This window comes from Rhinolophus sinicus, linkage group LG01, assembly GCF_036562045.2.
Source record: "Rhinolophus sinicus isolate RSC01 linkage group LG01, ASM3656204v1, whole genome shotgun sequence".
Taxonomy (NCBI): Eukaryota; Metazoa; Chordata; class Mammalia; order Chiroptera; family Rhinolophidae; genus Rhinolophus; species Rhinolophus sinicus.
The window spans coordinates 86,501,721-86,529,508 of record NC_133751.1 but is presented as its reverse complement, the minus strand read 5'-3'; the positions used below and the strand labels follow the sequence as shown (position 1 = coordinate 86,529,508).

Sequence of the window (27,788 nt, the reverse complement as noted above, 5' to 3'; positions counted from 1 at the left end):
AATTGAATTTTTCATATTTATGTTATACACACAGGATTCTTTACCCAGTATGTTTTTCCTTCAACACGATGATAGTGCTTTTTTTCCACAGTAAACAATATACAGTTATGCAGCATTCTGATAAGTTCACAGTATAGCCATGAATTGTTCTTGAGCAATTACAAATAATCGAGATTTTAAAGAAAGAGTTGGAAACATGTTAACCGGTATACTTTTTTTTTTTTTTTTCATGTTTCCAGCCAAGAACATCAAATAAAGTGTTGCATGACTCAAGGTGCTCCTCATTTCCTCTCCGCCCAGGCCTAGAAACCGGATCTCCGGAGACCGACACCGGGTGTTCGGAGCCCCAGGCCCAGGGCGGCAGGTTAACGCTCCGGTCCCCCACGGGGCTGGCTGCGCGGGTGGGCGCCGGGGCGACAGCTGAGCGAGTCAGGGCGGAAAAGAACGTGAACTCCGGTGACAAACAACACGGGGCCACGGACCGGACCTCAGCATGACCAGCAAACCCTGCACTTATGAAAATACTGATACTGACAGCAACGAGATGATCATAAATCAACTGGTTCCGGGACCACTCACACTTGTCCTAGGACTCAGGGGACCCCTACTTCCAGTTTCCCCCGAGGCAAAGAGGAACGGGCTAATCAAAGCTCATCTCTGTCACCACTCAGTACGGAACCCGCACACGGAAGCCCCCGGACACCGCCCGCAGTCTCCCACCATCTGCTACGACCTCCAGCCCCTGCCAGATCGCCGCGCTCGACCCCAAAAGCCGGAGGACCCGGCAGCAGCTAAAGTGAGGGCAGCGGCGGCGGCTTCAGGCGCCGCAGTGCGCAGGCGCGTGCTCACAACGCGCAGGCGCCGCCCAGAAGTGACTTCTCCAAAAAGTGTCTTAGTTCACAGTCACCTGAGCTCGGGACGACTCGGCTGCGGAAGGCTTTGCGGATACCGCCCTCTGCGGGTCCTGCCTGGAGACCCCGCCCTCCTCTCCGGCCCCTCGGCTCCGGCACTGCGAACCCTCCTAGAGCCTGACTTTGCCCTCCTGTCCTTTCCCAGTCGCGGGCCGGACCGGGCCGAGCCGGGCCACCCGGGCGCGGTCCCTGACCATGGCGTCCCTCTTCAAGAAGAAAACCGTGGACGGTGAGTTCCAGGCCGGGCCGAAGGGGCCCAGCTCTGTTTCCCTGTAGTGTTTTGGGAGCTTCTGGCCGCGATTCTCGCTGCTGTCCCTGGGGGCGGAGCTGGATCGGGCGGCCCCACAGGTGACCGCCCTCTGCGTCATTGCTCTGCTTCCCCATCTCGTCTGACTGCCCCACATCAACCTCACCTGGGCAGTCTGGTTTCTTCCCTCTAACAACACAACCTCCCCGCCCCGTTTTTTTCTTTAACGAGATCCTGAGTATTTGGAGGAGGCAGGATGCTGCCGGCCTTAGAGTGTCGTTAGCCTGGGTGCTTTAATGAATTTCTTATTAGTTTCGTCTGCTTGGTTTGTTGCTGCTTCAGGTTGGATTTGTACTAGTTCTAGGCATGCAGACCGGAAACCTGTGCCTGCGAAGTGGGGGCGGGGCGGGGAGTAACAGCCTCCAATTATCAGTATGAACTTGGGTCTAGATCGGTCTTGTGCTAAAAACACACTATCAGTAGAGATGTGAAAATTCTTCTTGACTGACTCCAGTAGAGAAATAAAAGAAACCCAACGGAAGTGCCTGGCTTTAGTTTCATAATGGATTTTTCTCTCTTATGATTATCTTTTACTATCTAAAGTTAAGAGATGTGTATTATCTATCTGCATAGAAGTTGACATTTTAAAATGATTGTATTGTTTCAGACATTTAGCTCAATGTCATCTTTAGAGGAAAAAAAGTGAATGTACACAAATTGGTATTTGTAAGCGCTGCCTGTAATGTATGTTTATATGACACTGATTAGTCTTGATAGTCTTGATATTTTCATTGACTGCTACCAGGAATCAAATTCATTCAAGTGATTTAAAAATCGTGTTCCCCATTACATGTTGAGTCTACGTTGCTGATGGTTCAACCAAAGAATCACTTCTTTGTAGGGATCCAATTCTGCCACAAAAGGAGCAGTGGTAGCTAGACAGTGATTGGTACAAACAGGGTGCTCAGTCTAGACCTGGGCTAACTCCTTCATTCCTTTGTATTGACACTTCCAATGCCAGCAGAATTATTTTGGAGAGGATAACAAAGACGTCATTTTTACTCTGCCACTCTACCCTTCAAGACATAATGTCATTTTACCCCAGTAATGTATTTTTTCTTACCCTGAGTGGATGAAAATGTATTTTTAAACTTATTCACTTTTTATTAATTGAGACTTCTTATTAACCATTTACAGTACCGGGATGACTACCAAGATGTTATAGGATGTAATACAGTTGTGTGAAATGGGTTTTATGTGTTATTCCTGAGAATGCTGTTTAATCTTTAACATGGCACTTTTTATTTTCAGTGTTCCAGTACCAGTATTGTGATTGTCAGTTATTGTATAACACTACGGTGGGAAAATAGGTTTTATTTCTTTGTTTCAGTTTTATATAGTGAGAATTTACTAAACAGAGGAAAAGGGTTGCAATTTTCTTACTGCAATGTTACAAATTAAATTTAAAATTTTTAACATTAACAGCCAAATGTCCTAGCTTTAATTGCTTAATATCTGTCAAACATTTTGAAAGATGTAAATATCAGTTCTGTATTCTCATTGCTGTGCTTCTGGTACTTTTGGCAATCTAAGGACTATAGGGCTTGAAGTACAAAGATGAATAAAAAAAAAAGACAGGATGTGCAGTGATGGTATTAACTGTATACTCGTTTGCAGTTGGGTTAATTTCATCCAAGAAATATTTTTGCTCAAATAGACTCACTTGTGGAAAAAAAAAAAAAAAGTCTTAAAGACTTTTGCTAGGAGCTATCTACTCATTTAAAGATCTGTATATGAAATTTCTGAATGTAAATTTGGCCACCATGTACATTTACTATAACTACCAAACTGTATACTTGATGTTTTCTTAAATTATCATGTCAATTCAAATCACTTGATGACATCTTAATTCTAGAACTGTACTTTTATTATTTTGATATAGAGCTTTACTGATGTTTTTACTCCTATTTTATTAAAAAGAAGTTTTGGTTGTTTAAAGGGTGACAGCATTCTTTCTAGCAGTAATGAGGCTATATATTATGAAATTTAATGTACTCTCATGCATTTCTCCCAGGTCTTTGGACTCACTGATTATTGATCATGAGATCTTTTACTATATGCTATCTTTTTATCTGTTTCAGCTGTAATGAAATTCTGATATATAACGGAAATATGTAACTGTTTATAGATCTGAAGAATAATTGAATCTTTTTGTCTCTTTGGATTGGCTGGAAGAGTTTCATACTATATCATTAAAGACTAGTGCACATGCAAATTAAAAAGGGAGACAACATTATAGCACTTATTACTATTCAGAGTTATGTTTAATTCATTTTTGACACAGAGATGAACAAGTCTCTGCAGTGTATACTTTGTTACAGAAATTAATGAGAATTGTACCTCAATGCCATAGAAGAGGAAGATTCTTTTGAATTTGAAATTACAATTGAGTCCTTGGTTTTCTATTTACTGATTTATAACATATATACACATATATTAGGGTAAAGTATTTACAGTTTTTTTGTTCCTTAAGTAGATGAATGGTGACCTACTTATTGGAGCTAATTATGAATCTGTAAATCAGGATGCCGTGAGGACTTGTCATAAATGCACAACTAAATATGCCTCTTAAAAAGTGAAGTTCAGTATGCACTGTGTAATTTTGTCTGTTACCCTAAGTAAAAGCAAATTTAAGGTCCTATTCTAAGCCAGAACCAAGTTAACATTTTGTATGCAGTATCTTATTATTAGATAACACTGTTATTATGCCCTTTATAGATGAGGAAATTGAGAGGCCAAGGGCTAAGTATCTTGCCCAAGATTACACCGCTGCTAAGTGGCAGAGCCAGGCCTCATCCTTTTGAGTGTACTCATTGTTATTTTGTGTTGTTAGATACCCTGTGGCTCAGTTTAGTTTTGCTATTTTTGCTAAGTACTTGGAATTCTCAACTTTCGGTAGGTACTATGTAATGTCACCTTTTGTCCGTGAACCAGACCCTTTTCTCTCAGAATTAGTGGTAGAACTTTAATATCTAATGGTAGTAGAACTGCAAATAACCCTCTTTTTCCTGACTCTCTTGACAGATCGTTTTTTAGGAAGTATTATCCAGTCTCTTTTTGCTCTTCGTCTAAACCTCATGCAGGAATAGTGATATCTCCTATCTCCACCTCTTTATTTCTCAGATGCCCCCCATTCTGCACCAGTTTACTTTACATCTCATGTAGTGAGAGTTTGCTAAGATCATCAATGACTTCTAGATCACCAAATTCAATGGCCATTTTGTGTTGAACATCTCTTGGGCCTATGTTTCGCATTTGATCCTTATAATAATTTCTTCCTTGAAACTCTTGGCTTCCATGACATAATGCTCTTTTAATTTTCCTCCTATTCCTCTGATTACTCTTTTTCTTTCTCCTTTCAGGTTTTTCTTCTTTCCTTTCTCACTTCCTTCCTTTCTTTCATTTTTAATCTACCCCTTAAATATTAGTGTTCTTCTTGGTTCCAGCTTAGGCTACCACTGTGCTAACTGAACATTCTCCAACTGCATGATCTTATCCAAAATCCTGTTATTCCAGTTATAACCTAAATGTTGATGGATTCCCAGCTTGGTTCTCTAGACATAGTTCTCCGAGTTTCAGACCAATATATCCAACGATTTTCTAAGTATCTCCACCTACATGCCCCCAAAACATGTGGAATTATAGAGATCCCAAACAGAACTCATTACCATCTCCTTTTGGTTGGTTCCTTTCCTGAATTCTCCTCCTTCAGCATTTGGGAGTTCTTAATTTTGCTTTCACTTAATTTCCAAATCCTGCTCCTTTTGCTTCTTAAATATTTGATTTTGCTCCGTATGCCTTCAAATCCTTGCTCTAATTCAGATCCCATTTATATTGCACTTTACTATATCACCTTTCTGTGTTTCTTTGCTATAGCTTCGTAGCACTAAAGTCATTCATCTACAAAGTCATTTGTGTGATTGATATACTTGAAACCCAAATCTTCCCACACTACTCCTCAGTATAAACCCCTTTATTGAATCGCTGGTACCAAGAGCATCACGTGGGCACTCTTTAATAAGGCATATATGATACTCCTTGGTCTGGTCCTTGTCTTTCTTTCTGGCCATGTCTGGACATTTTACTGTCCAGCAACACTATCCTCGTATTTATCTGTATATATACCATGCTTTTTCTCACTCGGACATATTTTTTATCACGCGCTTATGCAAAAAATTACCTTTTTCTCTTCCTCTAGCGAACCTGAACTATCTCAGGTCTTTTTCCTTTTCGAAAGTAATTCTTCTCTGATGTCACCTCAAATTATGTCAAATTCCTCACTCCTTCTGTGTGTGTGTGTGTGTGTGTGTGTGTGTGTGTGTGTGTGTTAAGCATCTTCTTCCTGACTTGCATTCAGGAACCAAAGTAGATCCTGTGTTCTTCCAAAGTTCAGTTATGCTTATTCTAAGTTTTTCCTATGTTCCATATTTACTAGGTTGCAGAGAATCTTCAGGATAAATGAAAATATCTCTGTAGCAATTTATTATTTAGAAACTAAATTGCAAAATAATAGAATTTACTAACCCAAAGTAGTGTTTCCAGTGTGCAAAGTTTGCCATAGTCTACATCCATATTATAGTTACCTACCTTGAACTTTACTGCAAGTTTAGAGATAATTTCAGGCATGCTACTAACAAATAGGAACAGAGCTTTTTGTTTTTTGCCTCATTGGGGTAGTGTCCTTATATGCTGGTTGTTCCAAGTTCAGAACCTGTGGAGTTTTGACTAAATTGGGATAAATCTCCTGTCAAAAGGTCGGTTGTGATGCTACATGTCCAATAGCTCCAGAGAGAATACAATCTACCATGTATATAAACTGAATTCCCTCCAGAAATATTTCTGCTTTCTTCCAAATAAAATAAAACATTCTTATGGTGCTACCTACAGGACTCAGATCTTCCCTAGGATGCTGTGTGTTCTCTTAGTGCTTATTATTCTGAATAGTTAAAAACTCAAATTTTACTTTCTATTTGGCCGCTACATTCGTGGCCTGCCAAAATAATAATAATAATAATAATAATAATAATAATGGCAACAACAACGTATAGGATTCAGGCACACAGTACTCTCTTAGCGTTTTTCTGAGCAACGTTCTCCATATTTCTTCCTGACTTGAGATATTTCTGCAGGAAAATGTCTCCCCTCTGATTTCTCCATCCCTATCATGACACCAAAGACTGGTATTTCTTTTCATGCTACCATTGCCTATCTTCAAGTCCAGATGTCTGTGAGACTTTTTTCAGAGTTTTCCCTCTCATTCCCTGACTGATTTAAGCTGAAAAATGCCGTTTGACAGTTTCCTGAATTGAAGCTGTTGTTGATGATACCACCAAAGCCCGTGTCATTGAGAACCAAATGTGACCCAAGATCTGCTGACAGGTGACCCATCTCAATACCTTCCTTCAGTCTTGAAAAAAAAAACAATACTTTAACAAAAGTAAATTCATTTTAATGAATTCTTCAGGGCTGGAGTGAATTTTGAGACTACTGCGCGGGGATGGTGATTCCTTTTTACTTCCTTTTATGCCACCATAAGGCTATAGAGTCTCCTGTTTGCTCTTTAGTATTCTGCCTCTTCCTTCCAAGCAAGTCGTGCTGAGTTTTTCAACTTCAACCTCATTTTTAAGTGGATCCTTGACTCCATGGGCCATATGTAGAGTAAAGCTGTTGGCATGATACTCCTTGTTCTTTCTGTTTCATAGTTTTTTGTTTGTTGTTGTTTTTGTATTTTTCTTTACCATCTATCATAACGGGTTAAGCTGATGCCATTCCTCCGATTTCTGATATACCGTTTCCAAAGCTTGAGAAACAAATTTGCTTTGAACATCAAATTCTGATTCTTTCTTACCTACTCTCTCATTGTCACTTCCCTTCTGCCTTTGAGTAAATTTGGTTTCTAGAGCCAGCGTTTTCTAGGAACTGACCTTTAATGTTTCTTTCTTACACCTTAACCTTTGAGCTCATAGTATCTTTGCACAGTATTTTTCTCCTCATCAATCCAAGAAGATGGTATATCCCCATATAGCAGGGCCCCTGCCCACTTTATTGTTTGTCGCTGAGCTCTGCCGTGCTCACCTGAGCAGAACTCACACTCCTGGCTCTTGCTTTTGTAGTCATGATCAGGGTTTATCTAATACGCATTGTCCCACCATCCCAGTGCCACAATACCCACCATATCCAGTAATACCAGCTGATGCAGAGCTTACAGATGAAAGCTAAAGTGGGAGCTCCCTCTCATCTCATCTCGGGATCTTCATCCCCCCCAAGGAGTTCTAATGGAGATGGTAAAGCGGGATGTGGGGCCATTTTGTGCTCCTTTTTCAATACATGTGATGGTTAGATTCAAGATAATTGATAGGCAGTGAAGTTACATAAATCAAAATGATTTTTGCCCTAAAGAAATACATTTAAAAGCAGAAAATATGCTAAATTACGTTAAAAAGTCCATCGCGACCTTATAGTAAAGCACTGAACCCAGTATATTGTGTAGTGGGTGCTGTCAGGTAGACCAGCTGGAATCCCGCTAAGGGTTCCATGCGGGAGCTGTGTGTGCCTCAGGGCCCCTGGGGCAGTCATCGGAACTGTCCTGCAGGCTTGAGACAGACCCCTCCCTTCTCTCAAAAGGCAGGCACTTAAAAAAACAATGTTCCTCACAGATTAATGAGTTTCCACATTTAGAGTTGATGATTATTTTTTGCTTTAATTCTCAAATGTGTAAATTGTATATAAATGAACAAGGTCTGGAAGGACAGCCATAATTCAAGTTGGGGTCAACCTCAAACTCCATTGGAGAATTTTAGTGAGCTAGGCTGGGTCACATGGGAGGCTCTTTCAGATGTGTTATTTATTTACTTACTTATTTTCTGTAAGCAGATAGACTTTACTGACGTAGAACAACCAAAGAAGGCAGGACAACCTTTTCTGTCTGTATCTTAAGTCCAAAATTGAAATCTGTGATTTTTTCACTCCAGTGTTATCTTGTTTAGCGCTAAGGGTCTGAAAGGCTTGAGGCAGGCTTTCAATGCCAAGAGTGGAGCTAGCCTGGGTGGGCTTCTCTAAGTATTGTGCTGGGGATGAGCGGGAAGAGGATGGTGGGTGGGGCAGCCCCCAGACCCGCTTTACCTCACCAGATGTGACAGAGAGAGCATGCCATAGGTACATCCATATATTTATGACATTTTCACAGTTTGAAAGTTTTCTGTTGCCACCTATTGTGGAGTGCTTCGATGGAAGCAGAGGTTGGACAGGGAAGCACATGATGGACAGGAGCCAAGTCTTCCATCTCTCCTAGATGTCAGCCATACGCTATACATGTTTCTGTCATTGTCTGGACTCAGAATGAAAAGAGGGGAAAGCAGAAAGTTATAGGAGAATTGTCTGATTATTTCAGTGTTCCATTTATGCATTGTAGATAGATAACTGTCATAGTTCAGATTTTACTGTTGTTAAATTCTTGATACCCAATAAATTTTATTATACATTTTAAAGGAATATGTTTAATATACCTATAAGGCAAATGCTTTTACCTTTCAGTATATATGTTTATACTCCCTGAGATTGCTGTTGACTAACATGTTAGGATACTAGTGGCATAAAAGTGGAGATAGAAATAGATAAATAAATAAAATGCATGCATTCCTTACTCTTAAAAGAGCTTGTAATTTGGGGAAGAGCTCAGACCTACTAAGTAATAACTGTAATGGAAAATGAACTTGGCCTTAAAAACATTAAAAGTGTCTCAGAACATTTCTTATCTTATTCCTTCTGAATTATCTAGAAGACTAAATCATTAAGTGTGGGTTTCATTAGGGATTGTTTAAAAAAAAAGAGTAATCTGTTTGTTTTATAGGATATACCTCTCATATGAAAAAATATTTTACTACCTTTTCCTACTTACCATAACATGTTTTAAAATGTTATGACTGGATTTTAGTATATAACATTAGATGCTCTCAGTTTATAGCTTAGAACTGTTTAAATATTAATAGGCCTATTAACAATAGGCTGTAGAATTTGTAGTAGTTAATTTTCTTTATCTTGCCTTCTCTAATATACAGTGACAATTATGGTACACATAGTTACATAAAATCAAGACAAGCGAAGTCAAACTATTCGATTAAATTCTGTTTTGTTAAAATTTCGTGTCGTAATACTTGTTTTCAACAAAAATGGCTGTAACTATTCTTTATTCTCCGATCAACACTAACTGGGTGTCTTCAACAATTGAGTTAAATCCTAATACTATCTGGAGTTAGCACAGGCCCCACAGGTTAAGGGCTCATCCCCACAACACTGTCCTCACTTAAGATGCCAGTCACAAGTTCCAGGTGAGCTATGAATTCAGGTATCGCAGCAACTCCCTCCTCAGATTTGATAATTCTCTAAAACAACTCTCAAAACTCAGGACGTGCTTTACTTACTAATACTGGTTTATCATAAGGCGAAAACTCAGGAACAGCTAAATGGAAGCAAGGGATTGGCGGGGTGGGGAGCCCAGTGGACAGAGAGAGCTTCCATGCCCTCTGTAGGCATGCTGTCTTCCCGCCGTGTCAGTATGTTCACCAACCCAGAGGCTCTACCAGTCTCTTTGTGCAAGAGTTTCTATAAGCCAGTCTCTAGCCTCACTACCCTTGGAGGGCCGGGGCTGAAAGTTACCACCCTCTAACCAAGTATTTGGTCTTTCTGTAACCAGCCCCATTCTAAAGCTATATAAGGGCCCCCCGTCCTGAGTCAAAAGACATTACTGTTACTCAGGAAATTCCAAGGGTTTTAGGAGCTCTGTGCCAGGAACTCAGGACAAAGACCAAATATTTTTTCATTATGCCATCCTAGTAATGAAAAAGTGTATATTGGTAGAATTCTAGATCTTAGCCATCAAGGCTCGCAGCAGATGCTTTGCACCTGTGTCTATCTATCCTCAATTTAACTTATTAATGCAGTGGCTTCTTTTTCAGTTTAGTTAGTACCCTTGTAACTTTAGAAGACCATCATTACTATCTCAGTATTTCATCTTATATTACCGTGTTTCCCTGAAAATAAGACCTTGCCAGACAATCAACTCTAATGCATCTTTTGGAGTAAAAATTAATATAAGACCCAGTATTATATTATACCCAGTCTTATAGTAAAATAAGACCAGGTCTTATATTAATTTTTGCTCCAAAAAGCGCATTAGAGCTGATGGTCCAGCTAGGTCTATTTTCTGGGAAACACGGTAATAGAATTGAGGGAGTTTTTGGTACACAAAGTGGTTATATACAAAATTTCATTTCCAATTTCACAGTTTTAAATTTAGAGCATATTTTCTGTAGAAACAGTAGGGTAAGGGGTGAATGTTTTCATACCAATCCATTGGCTTTGGCAAGATATAGAACTAAGAGCAAAAGAAGAAAATTGGGAGTATTTGAGTATTGAAGATGAAAAAGCTTTTGATTTCTTTGAAAGATAGGGAAATGAGAGCTTTTTTTTGCTGTTTTGTTTAGTGTCAGTTACAGATGTCAGAAGAAAGATGCTGTATGTTGTAGACTAAATTGTCATTTTAGTTGATTAGTTATATTTTATGTAATGACTTTATATGTTTTTCATTCAGTTTGAAATACTGTATGTTTTTATTGATATGGATCTATATAAGGAATATGTCTCTGATAACTATTTCTGTTTATTACTATTATTCTTTTAAAATGTACTACTTTTATTTTGTTATTTTGGGGGAAATAACTTTTTTAAATTATTTTTTTCAGTTACAGTTGACATTATTATTTTATATTACTTGCAGGTGTACAGCATAGTTAGACATTTATATAATGTATGCAGTGATCCCCTCTATTAGTCTGGTATCCACCTGGCACTGTACATGGTTGTTACAACATTACTGACTGTATTTCCTGTGCTGTACTTTACATCCCCGTGACTATTTTGTAACTACCAATTTGTGCTTCTTAATCTGTTCCCCTTTTTCACCCAGCTCCCCAACCCCTCTTCTGATAGTTTTATATCTTCTTTGCCCGAAAAACTTCACAACATAATATTGTAGTTAAAGTCAGAGCCCTAGGAATCAGACCACCTGTATATGAATTCTAGTACTTTTTCTCCCTTGCGCAGATTACTTCACCAAATATCAATTACCTCCTTTTAAATAAATGAGATAATAGTACCTATATTTTGGGGGTGTTGTGAAGCACGTATCATAGTGCCTATTACTCAGTATAATTAGTTATTTCTATTCTGAGAAAAGTCATACTATACATAGAAAGGGTAGAACATAAGTTGTGATGCTCCATCACCAAAAAGGATAATGGTTGCTGGCTTTACTGTTATTTTAATTGAAATGAAATTCACGTAACATTAACCATTTGAAAGTGAAGGGATCGGTGGCATTTATATATTCACAGTGGTGTGTAACCTCCATCCCTAGTTCCAAAACATTTTCATCACCTCAGAATAAAACTCTGCACCCACGAAACAGTGACTCACCATTCACCGTTCTCCCCAACCCTGGCAACTAGCAGTCTGTTTTCTGTCTTTGTGGATTAACCTATTCTGGATATTTATATGGGTGTAATCATAAAACGTAGCCATTTGTGTCTGGCTTCTTTCATTTAACATAGTATATTTGGGGTTTATCTTTGTTGCAGTAGTGTCAGTGCTTCATTTCTTTTCATTACTGAATAATATTCCATTCCATGTATATATCACAATGTGTTTATTCATTTGTCTGTTCATGGACATGTGGGTTGTTTCCACCTTTTGGCGATTGTGAATAGTGCTGCTATGAACATCTGTGTACAAGTATTTGTTTAAGTGCCTGTTTCAGTTCTTTGGGGTAAATACCTAGGAGTGGAATTGTTGGGTCACATGATAATTTTATGTTTAACTTTTTGAGGAGCCACCAAACTGTTACCCACAGTGGCTGAAATAATTTACATTCCTGCTGACAGTATGCAAAGGTAGCAATCTGCATGGGCTCGTCAACACTTGCTTTTTCCCTTTTTTGTTTTTGACTATTGTCATTCTGGTGGATGTGAGGTGGTATCTAATGACTGATGACGTTGAGCATCTTTCTCATGTGTTTATTGGCTATTTGTATATCTTCTTTGGAAAGATGTCTATTTAAATCTTTCACTCATTTTTAATAGGGTTGTTTGTCCTTTTTTTTTTTTTTTTTTTTTTTTTTTTTTGAGTTGTAAGAGTTCTTTATATATTCTGGGTAATAGACTCTTGCCATATACCAAAGAGGGTGCCAAAACAATGTATACAAATTTTAAGAAATTCAATGCTCAATATATACCGATAACAAAAGATGAATACAAGTCACGTTTGACTTCTGCAATTACAAGAGGTGCTCAAAGTGGTTACCATCAGCATCCAGACACTTCTGATTACGGTGAACTACTGCTTGAGCAACGCTGACCAAAGTGTCCACTTGTGTACCTTTTTTTGGCACCTCCAATATATAATATACATATATTTCTCCAATTCTGTAGGTTGTCTTTTCACTTAATAATGTGCTTTGATGCACAGTTTTTAATTTTCATAGTCTAATTTATATATTTTTTTCTTTTGTTGTGTGTGCTTTCAGTGTCATATTTAAGAATCCATTGCCAAATCCCAGCTCATGTATATTTATTCCTGTGTGTTTTTTTAAGTTTTATGATTTTAGCTCTTATATTTGGGTCATTACTTTTTTGAGTTAATTTTTATATATGGTGTGCAGCAGTACTCCAGTTTCATTCTTTTTCATGAGGATATCCAGTTGTCCCAGCACCATTTGATGATGAGACTATTCTTTCTGTTGCTTTTTAAAATGTTTCTCTTTACTAAACACGGTACTCTATTACAGTGATTAAGATCACTGATTCAGGAGACAGAACCCTTGAATCCAAATCTGGCATTATTTCTGACCACCTTGTGACCTTGGGCAAGTTATTTAAACTTCCTGACCCTCAATTTTCTTATACATGGAATAATAGAAAAGTCAATTCCATGGCATTATTATGAACATTATGTTATATAATATATGTAAAGCACTTAAAAGATTCCTGACAATGAGAGATCAGTTTTGGTAAGAATTACCATCTAAATCGTGATCCTTTGAAGAAATCACTATTTAGCAACAACTAATCCAAATGATTGTCTATCGGGCCTGGACTAAAACTTTAATTCTTCAAAAGGTATCCAGTGGATTTAGATGCACTGAGGTAAATTAGAAAAACATTGAGTGGACACTTGCAGTATTTCAGGACATTGTATATATTATATGCTCCTTACCAGCAATCCCTATTTTATAAGAAGCCTGAAGTTTAGAGTGTTAACTAACTTTTCCAACGTATCATCCTATAATGATCAAGTGTCAGAGGTGGGACTTACTGGAAGGTCTGCTGCTTCACTCTGTTGTAACTTAGTGTAGAAAAAAAGATTGAATCATCACATAACCGGTCTTGCTACGATTTCATATAATACTGGAGTAAGGAAAACTGAAAAGGCTGTATGTTTGTGACATACATATGTGCCATATAAAACATAGTATACTAATCAATTCTCTAAGGCAGTATTTTATTATGATTTATATGTACGTTTAGCTAAACCTTAGGTTATAGCATACTTGCACTCACTTTTGTAATTCTTTATATAATCAGTATTTATAATTCAAGTTTGAATATTTGGCTAATTTTTTAGTACATTGGATTGAAAGAAAAAGATTTAACACCTAGTGAATCAAGGTTTATATTTTATTGACATAAGTCCAATATTTAAATGGTATTGAAGGAAGTTTTACAACCCATACATTAAGGTTTCTTTTGTGTTTCTCTCAGATGTGATAAAGGAACAGAATCGAGAGTTACGATGTACACAGAGGGCTATAAGCAGAGATCGAGCAGCATTAGAGAAACAAGAAAAACAGCTGGTAAGTAGAACATTAAATTTCAGTTTAACTTTTCATACAAATTTGGAAATTAGTGTTGGAATAATTAGCTAACTAAGAAAAAGACACATGGCAGGTGGTAAGTGATTTGCTTTACTAAGAAATGGAATTTTATGCCTTTCTGCAATTCCCGCTTACCTTTGTTTATTGTGTCATTCTGCTGCCTTTTATCAGGATTCTGTGTATTCTGCTGATTATAAAATCAAATTATTCTTCAATTTTAAAAGTCATGCATGTCAAGGAAGTAATGTTACTCAAAACAGCTGACATTCTTCTCAGTTTATAACAAAGATAAAATAGTCCTGGAAAACAAGAGAGGGTTACAAGAAAATAATTATGTTAACTTGTATTTTAACTTACTTGATATTTTAACTATCATTGTTTCTGTGATAATGAATGTAATTTTAAAAATAGATAGGCTATTTTTAAATATTTTATGTTATGTTATTAAATATATTTCTTAAAATATTTTAAAAAACAGTATGATTTAGGTATAATTGATGATATACTATACATATTTAAAGCATTTATGTAGACTACATTTTTAAAGCATGCAATTTGATATATTTTGACATATGTATTAACTTATTCCTTTTGTGATCCTGCCTACCCATCCCTTCCTGTCTTCCTCTTCCCCAGTTCAGCAAACACTGATCTGTCACTGTAGATTAGTTTATATTTTCTAGAAATTTGTATAATTGGAATTATATAATATGAACTCTTTTTTTTTTAATATGGCTTCTTTCAGTCATAACTATTTTGAGATTAATCAGTGTTGTTACATGTATCAGTATTAATTCTTTTTCACTGATGAGTGTTATTCTATCATGTGGCTATTCCATGAATTGTGAATCCTTTCACCAGCCAGTGGACCTTTGGATTTTTTCCAGATTTTGACTATTTTGAATAAAGTTGCTATAAACATTCAATTGAAGTCTTTGTGTGAGCATATGTTTTCATTTCTCTTGGGTATATTCCTAGGAGTAGGATTGCTGGGTCATAGGTTAAACGTATATTTAGCTGTATAAGAATGCTAAACAATTTTGCAAAGTGGCTATGCTTTCTGTTCCCACCAGCTATATATGTGAGTAAAGTTGTTTCAAATCATGGCCAAGAGTTGGAGTTGACAGTCTTTTTAATTTAGCCATTCTAGTGATGTGTAGCAGACTGTCATTTAAAATTTTGTTTTCCTAATTGCTAATAATGTTTAGCATCTTTTCAAGTTTTGCCATTTACCTATCTTCTGTGCCAAAGTGTCTATTGAAATATTTCACCCATTTTTTTTTCATCAAGTTGTTTTATAATTATTTAGTTGTAATAGTTCTTTATATATTCTGGATATACTTACTTTATTAAATACATGTTTTGCGAATATTCTCCTGAGTTCTTGACCTTGTCTTTTATTTTCATAATAATATCTTGTGAGGAACAGAGATTTTTTTTTTTTTTTATCAAGTGCAATTTATTATTCTTTTCTTCTGTGATTTGCGTTTTTAGTGTCCTATGTAAAAAATCTTTGCCTAACTCAAAGTCACTAATAGTTTCTCTCATGTTTTCTTCGGGAAGTATTATAGTTTTAGTTCTTACGTTTAGAACTGTGAACTTTATTGAATTAAATTTCACTATGTTGTCGTGTGAGGGTAAGAGGTTCACTTTTTACATATGGAAATTCAGTTGTTTCAATATCATTTGTTGCTGACAGCTTTCCCTATTCAAGTATCTTGTCATTTTTTTTTGAAAATCAGTTGTCCAAATGCATATGAGCCTCATTCTGAGCTCTATGCTATTTCCTTGATCTATGTAACTTTAATTAAGTTGCTTTAATTAAGCAACTACCACACTTCTTATTAGTATAGCTTTATAGTAAGTCTTCAAGTCATACATAGTGTTAACCCTACTACTCTGTACTTTGTTCAAAATTGTTTAGGCAGTTTTAGGTGTTGCATTTCCATATGAATTTTAGAATAAACTTGTCAGTTTCTACAAAACAGATTTTGATTGGGATTACATTACACATGTAAACTAATTTGGGAAGAATTGACATGTTAACCGTATTGAGCCTTACAATCCATGTACATGCTGTGTCTCTTCCTTTAGTTAAACCTTTAATATTTCTCAGCGGTTTGTAATCGTAATTAAACAGGTCCTGCACTTTTGTCAGGTTTATCCCTAACTGTTTGATGCTAGATGATATTTTGAAAACAAATTCAATTTCTGATTTTTTCTTGCTGGTATATAGAAATAAATTAATATTTTGTATATTAATCTGGATCCTGTAACCTTTCTAAATTCATTTATTCTGTAGCTTTTATTGATTCTATTAGATTTCTACATAGACAATCATTTTATCTGTGAATAAATTAAACTTTTCATCATCCTTTCCAATCTCGATGCTTTTTTTTCCATACCTTATTACACTGGCTAGAACTTACAATGTTAAATAGAAGTGCTGATAGCAGACATCGTCATATTTTTATTGATCTTAAGGGGAAACATTTAGTCTTTCACCGTTAAGTATGATATTAACTAGGATTTTTGTAAATGCTGTTTCTCAGGTTGAGGAAATTCCTCCTTAAATCTAGTTTGCTGAGACTTTTTATCAGGAATAAAATTTGTCATACGCTTGTTTTTAAATTTTTCGCATCTCTTAAGGTTATTATCGTGTTACTACACTACAGTGTAATGTAGTGACTTACATTGATTGATTTTCCAAAGTTGAATCAAGCTTTTGCTCCTGGGATAAACTTCATAAGTAATGTATTTTTTTAAATATTTTTATTTCAATTTGCTGAAAATTTAAGAATACTGCATCTGTGTTCATGAAAGATACTGATTTATAGTTGTCTTTTTGTGTAGTGTCTTTTATTTGGTTTTGACAATCAGAGTAATGCTGATTTGAAGCATGAGTTAGAAAGTGCCACTTACTCTTTCCTTTACTGGAAGGGTTTGTGTATTTCTTCTAAATATGCGATAGGACTCATCAATAAAGCCATTGGGAATGAAGTTTTCTTAGTGGATAGGTTTTTAAATAACAAGTTCATTTTTTGAAAAGCAAATATAAAATAGATCAGGTTATCTGTCCTTTTGACTGAGCTTTGATAGTTTGCATCTGTCAAGTAATTTGTCCATTTCTACTAAATGTTAAAATGTAATGACATATTGTTGTTCATAGTATTCTCTTATTACTCTAACATCTTTAGGATGTGAAGTGATGACCCCCCTTTGCAATCCCAATGTTTGTAATTCATGTGTTCTCTCTGTCTGTCTGTCTCAGTTTCCCCTCATCTGTCTGGTTAATGGTTTATCAATATGGTCAATCACTTGTTAATAAAACAAACAAAAAATGCTTTGATTCATTAATTTTTCTGTCCTTTTTTTTTCTTTTCTAGTTTATAGATTCTTTTTCTTGTTTATACTGTTTCCTTTCTTTTGTTTACTTAGTGGTGTGTTTTTTTTCAGCTCTTCTTTTTTCTATTCTGTTTTGAAGCTTTTGAGATATTTTTCAAATATAAGTTTTAATGTGATAAATTTGCCTCTAAGAACTGTTTTAACTGTAGCCCACACATTTTGATATGTGGCATCTTTTTTTTTCTTTAACCTAGTACTTATTTAGAATCATGTTTAATTTCTGCTCATTTGTAATTTTCCTTTACAAATTTGATTTCTAGTTTAACTTCATTGTTATTAAAGAACATACTTTGTTTCATTTCAGTCCTCTTAAATTTATTGAACCTTTTTTCTGATGCAGAATATGGTATATTTTAGTGGGGTTTTTTTGTTTGTTTTTTTAGTGTACACTTTTAAAAAATGAGTATTCTGCTGTTGATGGCGTTTTTTATAAATATTGGTTAAGTTGATAATAGTGTTTTTTTGTAAATCTTCTGTATAATTACAGATTTTCTGTCCACTTGTTCTAACAGTTAGAGCAATATAAGAAAGGAGTTGTTGGTTTCCCTCATGCTAATTGTGTATTTACCTATTTCTCCTTTCAATTCTATCAGCTATACATACTTCACATATTTTGAAGCACTAGTATTAGGTGCATACACATTTAGCGTTGCTTTTACATCTTTAGGTATTAATTCCTTTATCATTATGAAATGCCCCTTTTTATTGTGGGTAATATTCCTTGTACTCAAGGTATTTTTTGTTTTGTTATGCTTTTTGTTTGTTTGTTTGATTGATCTGATGTTAATGTAGCCACTCCTAATTTCCAGATTTTAATAAGTGTTTATATAGAATGTATTTTTCTATTATTTTACTTAGTTTTTTTTAATTGGTTTCTTGAGATAGCATATGTTTAGGTTCTTATCTAATCTGACAACCTTCCTTTTATTGAGATATTAAATGGATCTTTTCACTTAATATGTCTATATTATTAGTTTTAAATCTACCACTGTGTTCTTTTTTTGCTATGTCTCACCAGCTGTTCATTTGTTTTGTTTCTTTTTTCCTACCTACTTTTGGGTTGAGTTTTTTTTAATTTTCTTCTGGGCTCTATGTGAGTGCTGTTTTGTGAACCAGCTTTGTATTTGTGGATGAAGGTACTAATTCTGTCTTTCCCATGTAAACAAGTGGAATAAATTGCTCTCTCACATTATTCTTTTCTATGACTTTATGACAGCCTCTGCCTCACTTCGTGATCAGGGGAAAAGGGTATATTATGCATATTTAATCAATTCTTCTGAAATAAAGCATTGAGGCCTACCCCTCAGTGGTTTTATTCCCTTCTTTTTATTTCTTCTCTTAGGAGTTAGAAATTAAGAAAATGGCCAAAATTGGTAATAAAGACGCTTGCAGAGTTTTAGCCAAACAGCTTGTACATCTGCGGAAACAGAAAACAAGAACTTTTGCTGTAAGTTCAAAAGTCACTTCTATGTCCACACAAACAAAAGTGATGAATTCCCAGATGAAGATGGCTGGAGCGATGTCTACTACAGCAAAAGTAAGTGGGAGCCTTTATATCCATAGACTTAGAGTTTAATATAAGATATTTAAATGTTAATATTCAAATCAGATTTAAGAGCACCTCCTGATGTATATGTAATATAGAATCTGTGTCATTTTTGGTAACATGAGTTATAATACTAGATAATTCATATAACTTCTTCTAGATACTTAAATTCTAGATTTTTAAGTTGGCTTAAAGCAGTATTTGCCTTTTTTCTCTTAAATTGTCAGAGATTTTTGGGCTTCTTATTTCATTAAGCTATAAATTTTGATTCCTTTAGAATTGTAATTTCCTCTTGATTCATTTTCATGTATATGTCAGAGGGACACATGAATACTAACTATCAGAAGGACTTACCAACTAATTTTATTCGGAACTTATGTTTAATGTGTGGTTTTTATATAAAAAATGTTTGTACTACAGAATTTAAAGGACTGTGAACCTTTTGATGTTTTAATAAATAATGAGTTTCTTGATGTATATGAAGTACTGTGAGGAATAAGAAGTTTAATTAGAAGCTCTCACAGATCTTACAGTTCAGCTGTTGGGGGCGGAGGATGGGGGGTTAAGATATGTCTGAAAAGGAAACTACCTACTATACCTCAGTCTGTGCTAAGCTTCAGTGGACTGCACAGATCTTTAAATAGAATGATCTGAAAGACTTTGCAAAAGACCTAGGTCTTAAAAATATCACTAGGTGTTAAATATAGGGAAGGAGGAGTATGAATATGAAGAACAAAAGGGGAAAAAGCCACAGAGGAGAGAAAGTATGAGGTTCACATTAGTAAAACGGTATATACAGTTGATTTTCATTACTTGCAGTAGTTAATGTTCTATAAAGTCCAGAACATGGAATTAGTGAATATTGACCCATTGCTCCTAGGGAAATACAGGATTAGGTTCCGGTGAGCCTTCGGCTACATTTTTGTCAACCGATCCAGACCTAAATTTGTTTTATGTGGGTTTGTGTTGAAGGACACTATATTTAATATATATTGTTGATTCATTATCATTGACTCATGGTTAACAGCACTGTAACTCATGCCTGAACACAGCTTATCTCTACCAAAGTAGCGATACCAAATATTTTCTCCATAAGCACATCACGGCCTTCTTGCACTTAGGAACAGTAAATGACACCTTAGTGCTATGCTTAGGGGACATTTCAAACAGCAAAATCACCAATAAAAGACACAAGAATGCGGCAATAAGTAAACGGCAAAAAGCACACTTGTGTACAGTGTGAGAGCTGAAACAAGAAGGCAGTGTCGTATTGTTTGGCCTCAGCTGAAAATGTGTATGTTGGGCGACTCAAATTTTGACTGCTCTGTACATGTCCACAAATGAGCACAAAAGCACTGCGAGTTTGATTGAGGTTACAAATAAGTGTTAGTGAGTAGGTAAATATGGGATCCAAAAATAATGAGGATCAACTTTAATTGTTTTGCAATTTTTGAAAGTGGGAAACTGGAAAAATGTACCATATGTGACCCCACCATAGACAGATGTCTGAATTGGAATTTTCACTTAAATGTCTTAGAAATGTGTTAATTCAGCAAATATTTGTTTAGAACCTAAAGGCAGGAACTATAACAAGTGATGGGGATGAAGTGGAAAGCAAAACCAGGCAAGGGCTTAACCTATAATAGATCACAGTCTACTTAAAAAGCTGCCCATTGAGAGGTAGTTTAGTGCAGCGATTACAAATGTAAGTTCTGGAGCCGATTACTTGGGTTCAAGTCTCACCTCCACTTAGCAGCTATGTGACCAGTTCAAGTTATTTCTCCTTTCTGTGTCTTCATTCTCTATTTGTAATACAGGGAAAATGGTGGTACCTAGCACATAAAGATTTATCAGATTGAAATGTCATTTAACTTTAAATATTATTATATATAAAGTGTTTAGAAAAGTGCCTGACACACAGTCAGGTTATATAGGCATTCACTACTCTATTATTATAATTCTTATTGCTTACAATAATTTGTAATGAATAATTGTGTTATTTACAATAATATAAGTTGCAAGTAAAGTATTATAAATGACACTAATAAATATGAAATCTCTCCTATAGTGAGTAGGATTTAACAGGGGTACATATTCTAATCTGGGATATGAGGAACTACTTTCCTAAGAAAGTGGTATATAAACTGAAATCTGAAGTGTTGATAGTACCGTGTTTCCCCGAAAATAAGACCTAGCCGGACAATCAACTCTAATGCGTCTTTTGGAGCAAAAATTAATATAAGACCTGGTCTTATTTTATTATAATATAAGACCGGGTATAATATAATATAATATAATATAATATAATATAATATAATATAATATAATATAATATAATATAATATAATATAATATAATAATATAATATAATATAATACCGGGTCTTATATTAATTTTTGCTCCAAAAAACGCATTAAAGCTGTTTGTCCGGCTAGGTCTTATTTTTGGGGAAACATGGTAAAAGCAAATAGAGAAGAGTATTCCAGGTGAGGGACAGCATATGCAAAGGTCCTGTGGCAGGAGACAGCATGGCACATTTAATGAAATGAAAAATCAGTGTGATTAGAGGGCACTGGTGCAAAATGAGACTGGCTTATTAAGCAAGGTTCAGTTGCTATTTGGTCTCACAGGCCAATTATGGAATTCGACTGTTAATACTAAAAGCAATGGAAAGCTGCTGGGGAGTTAGGTATGTGTGGACTGGCAGAGGTTGGGGGAAATGTAGTGTCATATTTATTTAAACATTACTTTGGCTGATGCATTGCGTACAGATTGTCAGAGAAAAGACTATGCTTCATGTCTTTGAAACTGATATGTTTTATATTGTATAGTGTCTTTTAATTCTGAGCTAACTATATAAGACATACGATCTGTACCTAAATTTGTTTTATGTGTATATATATGTTATATGTACATTTTATAGGTATGTAATATATTTTGCCTGTACTAAATGACATCATCTCTTAATAAAATAATTTGTGAATATAAAACATAAGAATTCTTTTCACATATTTTTGCAAAACTCAATGTTTTGTTCATTTCTTTAAACCATGGTTTAAAGTACATTAATGGATTAAGTATATATGCTAGTGTATCCTTTTTAATTTAGACATTAAAGTACTGAAAGTTTTTGTAAAATTTAAATTCTGTTTAATTTAGACATTACCTGCTCATCACATAATAAGCAAATGTAGTTTTCCCATTTGAACAGCAATGGATTTTATGTTGACAGTGTTTTTATTGCATAATTTTTTGCTTACTGTTCATATGAGGTTTGTTCCACACCAGTCTTTATTATATAGATGTTAAGCAGATGGTTTCCAAACAAGTATTTTATTTTTTTTCTAGACTACATAACATTCTTATGAGTATCTTAAGTTATGTATGTATCTTCTCAAAGCCTATCTCTATTTGATATGTTCCCATTGGACTTATCCATAGTAAAATTTTCATAATTATGTAGCTAACATGAATCTTTTCGTGTTTTAAAGACAATGCAGGCAGTTAACAAGAAGGTGGACCCACAAAAAACATTACAAACAATGCAGAATTTCCAGAAGGAAAATATGAAAATGGAAATGACTGAAGAAATGAGTAAGTTTAATAACCTGTAACGAAATGTACTGTTTTCTCATCTTTGAATTAGGCAAGTTTATTTACTTGCAGCATCTTATTCTCATCCATGAAAGCACAAATATTGGGAAAAAAAATGATACAGTACCCTTCTAGATAGAAGTCTGTATTATAACTGCAATGTATTTTTAAATGGCAATTTATAAATCTCAAAATTTTATTAATGTTTAACTGAAGGAAAAATATAAAATATGTTATGCCATATTTCTATGCCATTTGGGCCCCAGCAGTTTTATTTTATTGATTAGTGGACCAAAACCAACTTGTGAATAAAATTTCTTCCTGATATAAATTGGGTAATTTCAGTTATGTTGATTCTTTCATACTATAGATACTGGAGGTTGAGATAATGGAGCTCTTTCATTTTGTGTTTGTTTTTTTTTGCCCCTCCCAAAGTTATTTAAAATTTAGTTTTCTTTTTTTGACTATAAACGAATTACATGTTGTAAAAATATGAAGAACAAAGGGAAAAGCATATTATAAAAACAGCTATCATCACAGTACTCAGATATAGTTACTGTTAATATTATATGTTTCTTTCCTATATTTTCCCATATCTTATAATAGTAAGATCATATTACTTGTGAAATTGGGAACCTCATCCTGCTTTTAAAAAACAATAGTGTAACATAAGCACATATTCATGACCTTAAATCTTCTCTGGTCTTTTGTTAAAAAAATGGTTTGATATTGCATAACATTAGTATTAAATAACATCAACTCTAATTTATTGAACTATTCTTACATTGGTTAATAATACTGTTTTAAATTTTCAATGTATTTGATAATCCTTTGGTAAATGTTTCTATATTATCTTTGTCTAAATTTATTAAATCTCCTTAGAGTATGAACTTTTATAATGCTCTTGGTTCATACTATCAAATTCTTCTCAGAAAAACTACCCCATACCAGTCTTTATTTCACCAATAATGAATGAGTGACCCTTTACAGCATCTTGCTCAACACTTAATTATTACTTACATGTAATGTCAAAGCTGGCATCATTTTTTGCAAGCGTGTTTTCTTTTTAATTTTTCAATTAAAGTTGACATACAATACTATAATAGTTTAGATGTACAACATATTGATTAGACATTTATATAACTTACAAAGTGATCACCTCTATGAGTCTAGTACCCATCTGACACCATCCATAGTTATTGTAATATTATTAACTATATTTCTTATGCTGTTCAATATTAACAAAATACCGAACCTTAGACTTTGATAGAATATCCTGCCTACATCTTGAATGTAAATTTAAGAAAGCTGAAAATATAATTATAGGTATAAAAAGAGCAAATCGTCTCCCAAATATTTACAGGATATTTGATTCTTTCATGGTCAGGTTTAATAGCTACCAGCTCGATGAATTCAATTTGTGGAATAATACTTAAAAGCTTTAAACATATAGTTGTTATTTATTAAATAATTTTAAATATTTTTTTTTAATCCAAGTAGACTTGTTTTCTTTTAGGATAGTTTGTGTTGCAGTGTATAGTATTCAGATTTAATGCCTCAAAAAATTATTTATCGGTGAACTTCACTGACATTTGAAAGTGACTTTTGTAATTTGTTGGTTCACCTAAGTTTACCCTTCTATTATATACAAAATATATACACATAGTTGGGCCACCTTCTAAGAATGTAAATCTAAATCTAACCTGAAATCCATTTGAAAGTAACTGCTTTATTCCCCCCCCCCCCAAGTCAATGACACACTTGATGACATCTTTGATGGCTCTGATGATGAAGAAGAAAGCCAAGATATTGTGAACCAAGTTCTTGATGAGATTGGAATTGAAATCTCTGGAAAGGTATGAATGTCTTCTCTTCTCAGTTGGAAATAATTTCTACCATTTTTCATCCCTTAATTGTTTTAAGTTGTCCTTTACAACAAGGTGCATGTTTTTATATTTGTTTGAAAAGTAAATTAAACCTCTTTGTAGTGCATCCTTTATATCCTAGCCCCAATGTTCAATAATACACATTTTTTTTCTCTTTTTCTCTCTTTAACATAGATGGCCAAAGCTCCGTCAGCAGCCCGAAGCTTACCATCTGCCTCTACTTCAAAAGCTACAATCTCTGATGAAGAGATTGAACGGCAACTCAAAGCTTTAGGAGTAGATTAGTTAAAAAAGCCATAATATTTTGCTTATATTTAGTATAAACCAGGCACATTGCAGATTCCTTTTACAAAACACGTTTATTTTGGGGGAAAAAAAAAATGAAGACCATGAGTGAACCAGTTGTCCTAACCCATGGCTATTTTGAATCTTTTGCCAAAGAATGACGATGCAAAATGGGAACAGGTTGGATTTTAATTAGAACTATTTAGGAGTGATGATGTGTAAAAGTTGACTTTTCTGCATGGCATCGAGAAATTATATTCATTACTTAGTGTAGTTTATGTCCTGAATCTTTTTACACTGAATACAAAAATCGTGTTAACTGCCAGTCGGCACCAACTTGAAGAGTCTTGTAAAAATACTAAAAGCATTTCATTAATTCTGTATCTGTTGCTTGTCCTTTGTCAGTGATATGTGTTATGACCATAGGCAGTTCAGCTGCCAAATTATTTTTAAATGGTCTAAAAGAAGAGTGCTATTTAAACATCAGTCTTAAAAACTGTCATGAGCTTTTTTTTTTTTTCTTTTTCCTTTGGGAGGATATTCTGCATGGTAAGTTTATTACCTTCTAAAATGCTCTTGGCACCTGCCTTAAACAGTACAAATGTTGTGCACATCTTTATTTAACTGACAGAAAAGAATTACATTTTAAACTCAAACTGAAGCCTCATACAAAAATTATCCAGGCTGTCTTTTGTAAAGTTTATGAAAGTGAATTGAATACATTGGCAAAAACAAACACTGAATTAATAACATTTTATAGTAATAAAATGATATATTTTGGTCTTCCAAGAACTGAGGAAATTTTCTCCATATGAATTATAATTTAATCTGTTTAATTTTGAACTGTATTAATATGTATGTGGAACCCTCTAAATTGAAGCCATCATTCTCTCAATTAAGGAACACTACTATGGAAATACTCAACCTAAATTTTAAAATAAAAATTAGCACTTTTTTTCTTGGTAAATAAACTACAGCTTTGTCAGAAATTACTGCCTAAATGTGTATTAATGTCTTAGCATTTTTTAAGATAAAGTTGCTTTGGTATTTAATGTATGTATACAAAGTGAGAAGAAATGAAGAGCTGGCAGATTAGTTAGAGACAGAATTTAGAATTAGGTTAGTTTTGAAAAACGATGTTGTAATATATGGGTTCTAGCACATCCCACCATAAAAACCCTGGAGGAGACCAGATAGGTGTAACCTGGTTAATTTGGAATGATGAACATTTTGGACTATTGAAAATATAAAAACATTTTAGAAATAGTATATAGGTGGCATATGGATTGGTGAGAAGAATGAAAAGCTAAATGATACAGTTTATAATCTATAAACCATTTTATAAAGTTCAAAGAAAAGGTTGCATTATTGGTAGTGTTAAATATCGTTACCCTAAACATTGATGGATCAAAAGATTCTACTGGATTATGGAATGTTAACCCAGGACTTGTTTTGATTCTTGGATGTACATAGTGATGCCAACTAACGTTATTTACTTTCTTGTTTACATGTGGGACTTTTGTTTTTAAAAATTATTTTGTTAAAAAAAATCCCAATAAAGACTTATTGCTGTTAATGCTTTCTAAAAAATCTCTTTTACTCTATTTTTGGCTTCTGCTGAAGTTAAAAATTTTATGCATATCTGGTAATTTTTCAAAAGAATGATTTTTATTATTTTCCTGGGAAGAAAGTTAGATAACTCTGCTACTTACATTTTAACAAAAATTGTCTTTTTAAGAATTAACAGTTGGTATAGGACTGATGTTTGTGAATGGAGTAAGCCTAAGAATTAGGTGGTTTCATATGAAATTGATCTGACAATTCCTTTCCTAGAACTTCCAGAGGATAAACATTTAATTTTTTTTTTTTTTTTTAACAGATAAGTCTTAATGGTTTCTTTTATTTCAGTCAAATGTGGATGCCACAGAAGGTTTTGGGACCCAAAGGAGAGAACAGAGTCATTCTGATTTGGCTACATTTATAAAATGCTCTGGTGGCAGTTGTCACAAACACTGTAAATTTGTAGTGTTCGTCTGTCTGTTCTTTGTAAAAATAAAACTTCATTTTGGTCCCAAGATTCAGAAACAAGGATTCTTATACATTGAGTTTAATGAAAATATTGACCTTTTATTTTTTGAACTTGCTTTTCCTAACTTCCTATTTTTGGCAAAAGGATTTCTTGAACAGCTGTGTTCAAAGAAGAGGTTGCCAAAAGAAAAAGCAGAAGAGGGTAGCAGTTTCCGTGTTACCAGAGGATGCAGCCCAGTGTCACATTCTGTTACTGATGTAAAAGTCATGGAGAGAGGAGATTTCAGAGTATCAGAGAGGTGGAATGTGGTGCACAAACATCAATACCAATAATAGCACCTAGTCTTAGAAAACATAAAATTAGCATCTGTCTGACACTTGTGTTGCACAGACCCTGTACCCGGCTTATGCAGGGCCCAGTGGAAAGGGGTTCAAGATGGTGACCCTATAAATTAGAGGGGGGAACCTGGCAGCTGATGGGCTTTATGCTATTTCATGAGTACAGTGACGTGCATTTTGTTACTTGCATGTGAGCGCCTATAGGGGAAGTCTGTACCCGCCACTTGGCCACATGGACACTCCTTACTAGCCCAGTCGTCACACTTTTAGCCTGATCCCTGGGGGCCTAATTTGAACATGTGCTCCTATTTCAGTGTACTCATACACTAAAGTGGTGTGTGTCCAGGTGTGAAAAGAGACCTATGATGACTGTCTCCTTTGATGCTAGTACTCTGCTAGGTGTCTGCTGCTATAGAAAAACACATGAACTTTCCAGCTTCCTCTCTGTAGAAGCTGAATCCCGTAAAGCGTTATAAGACCATTCTTCTAACCTTAATTCCTTCAAGAGTCAATTAATTGGATCCAGTTTACCTCAGAGGAAGCCTAAGGATTGTGAAGTCTG

At 34.9% G+C, this 27,788-nt stretch overlaps 1 protein-coding gene across 1 annotated transcript; it reads left to right on the top strand.

Moving 5' to 3' along the window:
* Positions 1–332: 332 nt before the first annotated feature.
* On the top strand, positions 333–26,449 carry CHMP2B (charged multivesicular body protein 2B). Its single transcript, XM_019745444.2, has 6 exons — positions 333–1,140; positions 14,031–14,122; positions 18,891–19,085; positions 22,586–22,688; positions 24,438–24,544; positions 24,749–26,449. The coding sequence occupies exons 1-6, from the start codon at positions 1,107–1,109 to the stop codon at positions 24,857–24,859; spliced, it is 642 nt and encodes a 213-aa protein (XP_019601003.1). The 5' UTR covers positions 333–1,106; the 3' UTR covers positions 24,860–26,449.
* Positions 26,450–27,788: the final 1,339 nt, after the last annotated feature.

Excerpts from the sequence above, each read along its gene's own strand:
- CHMP2B (XM_019745444.2), top strand. The coding sequence starts at position 1,107 with ATGGCGTCCCTCTTCAAGAAGAAAACCGTGGACG. Across the intron at positions 14,123-18,890 it reads AGAAACAAGAAAAACAGCTG|GAGTTAGAAATTAAGAAAAT; the intron begins GTAAGTAGAACA and ends TTCTTCTCTTAG. Across the intron at positions 19,086-22,585 it reads CGATGTCTACTACAGCAAAA|ACAATGCAGGCAGTTAACAA; the intron begins GTAAGTGGGAGC and ends CGTGTTTTAAAG.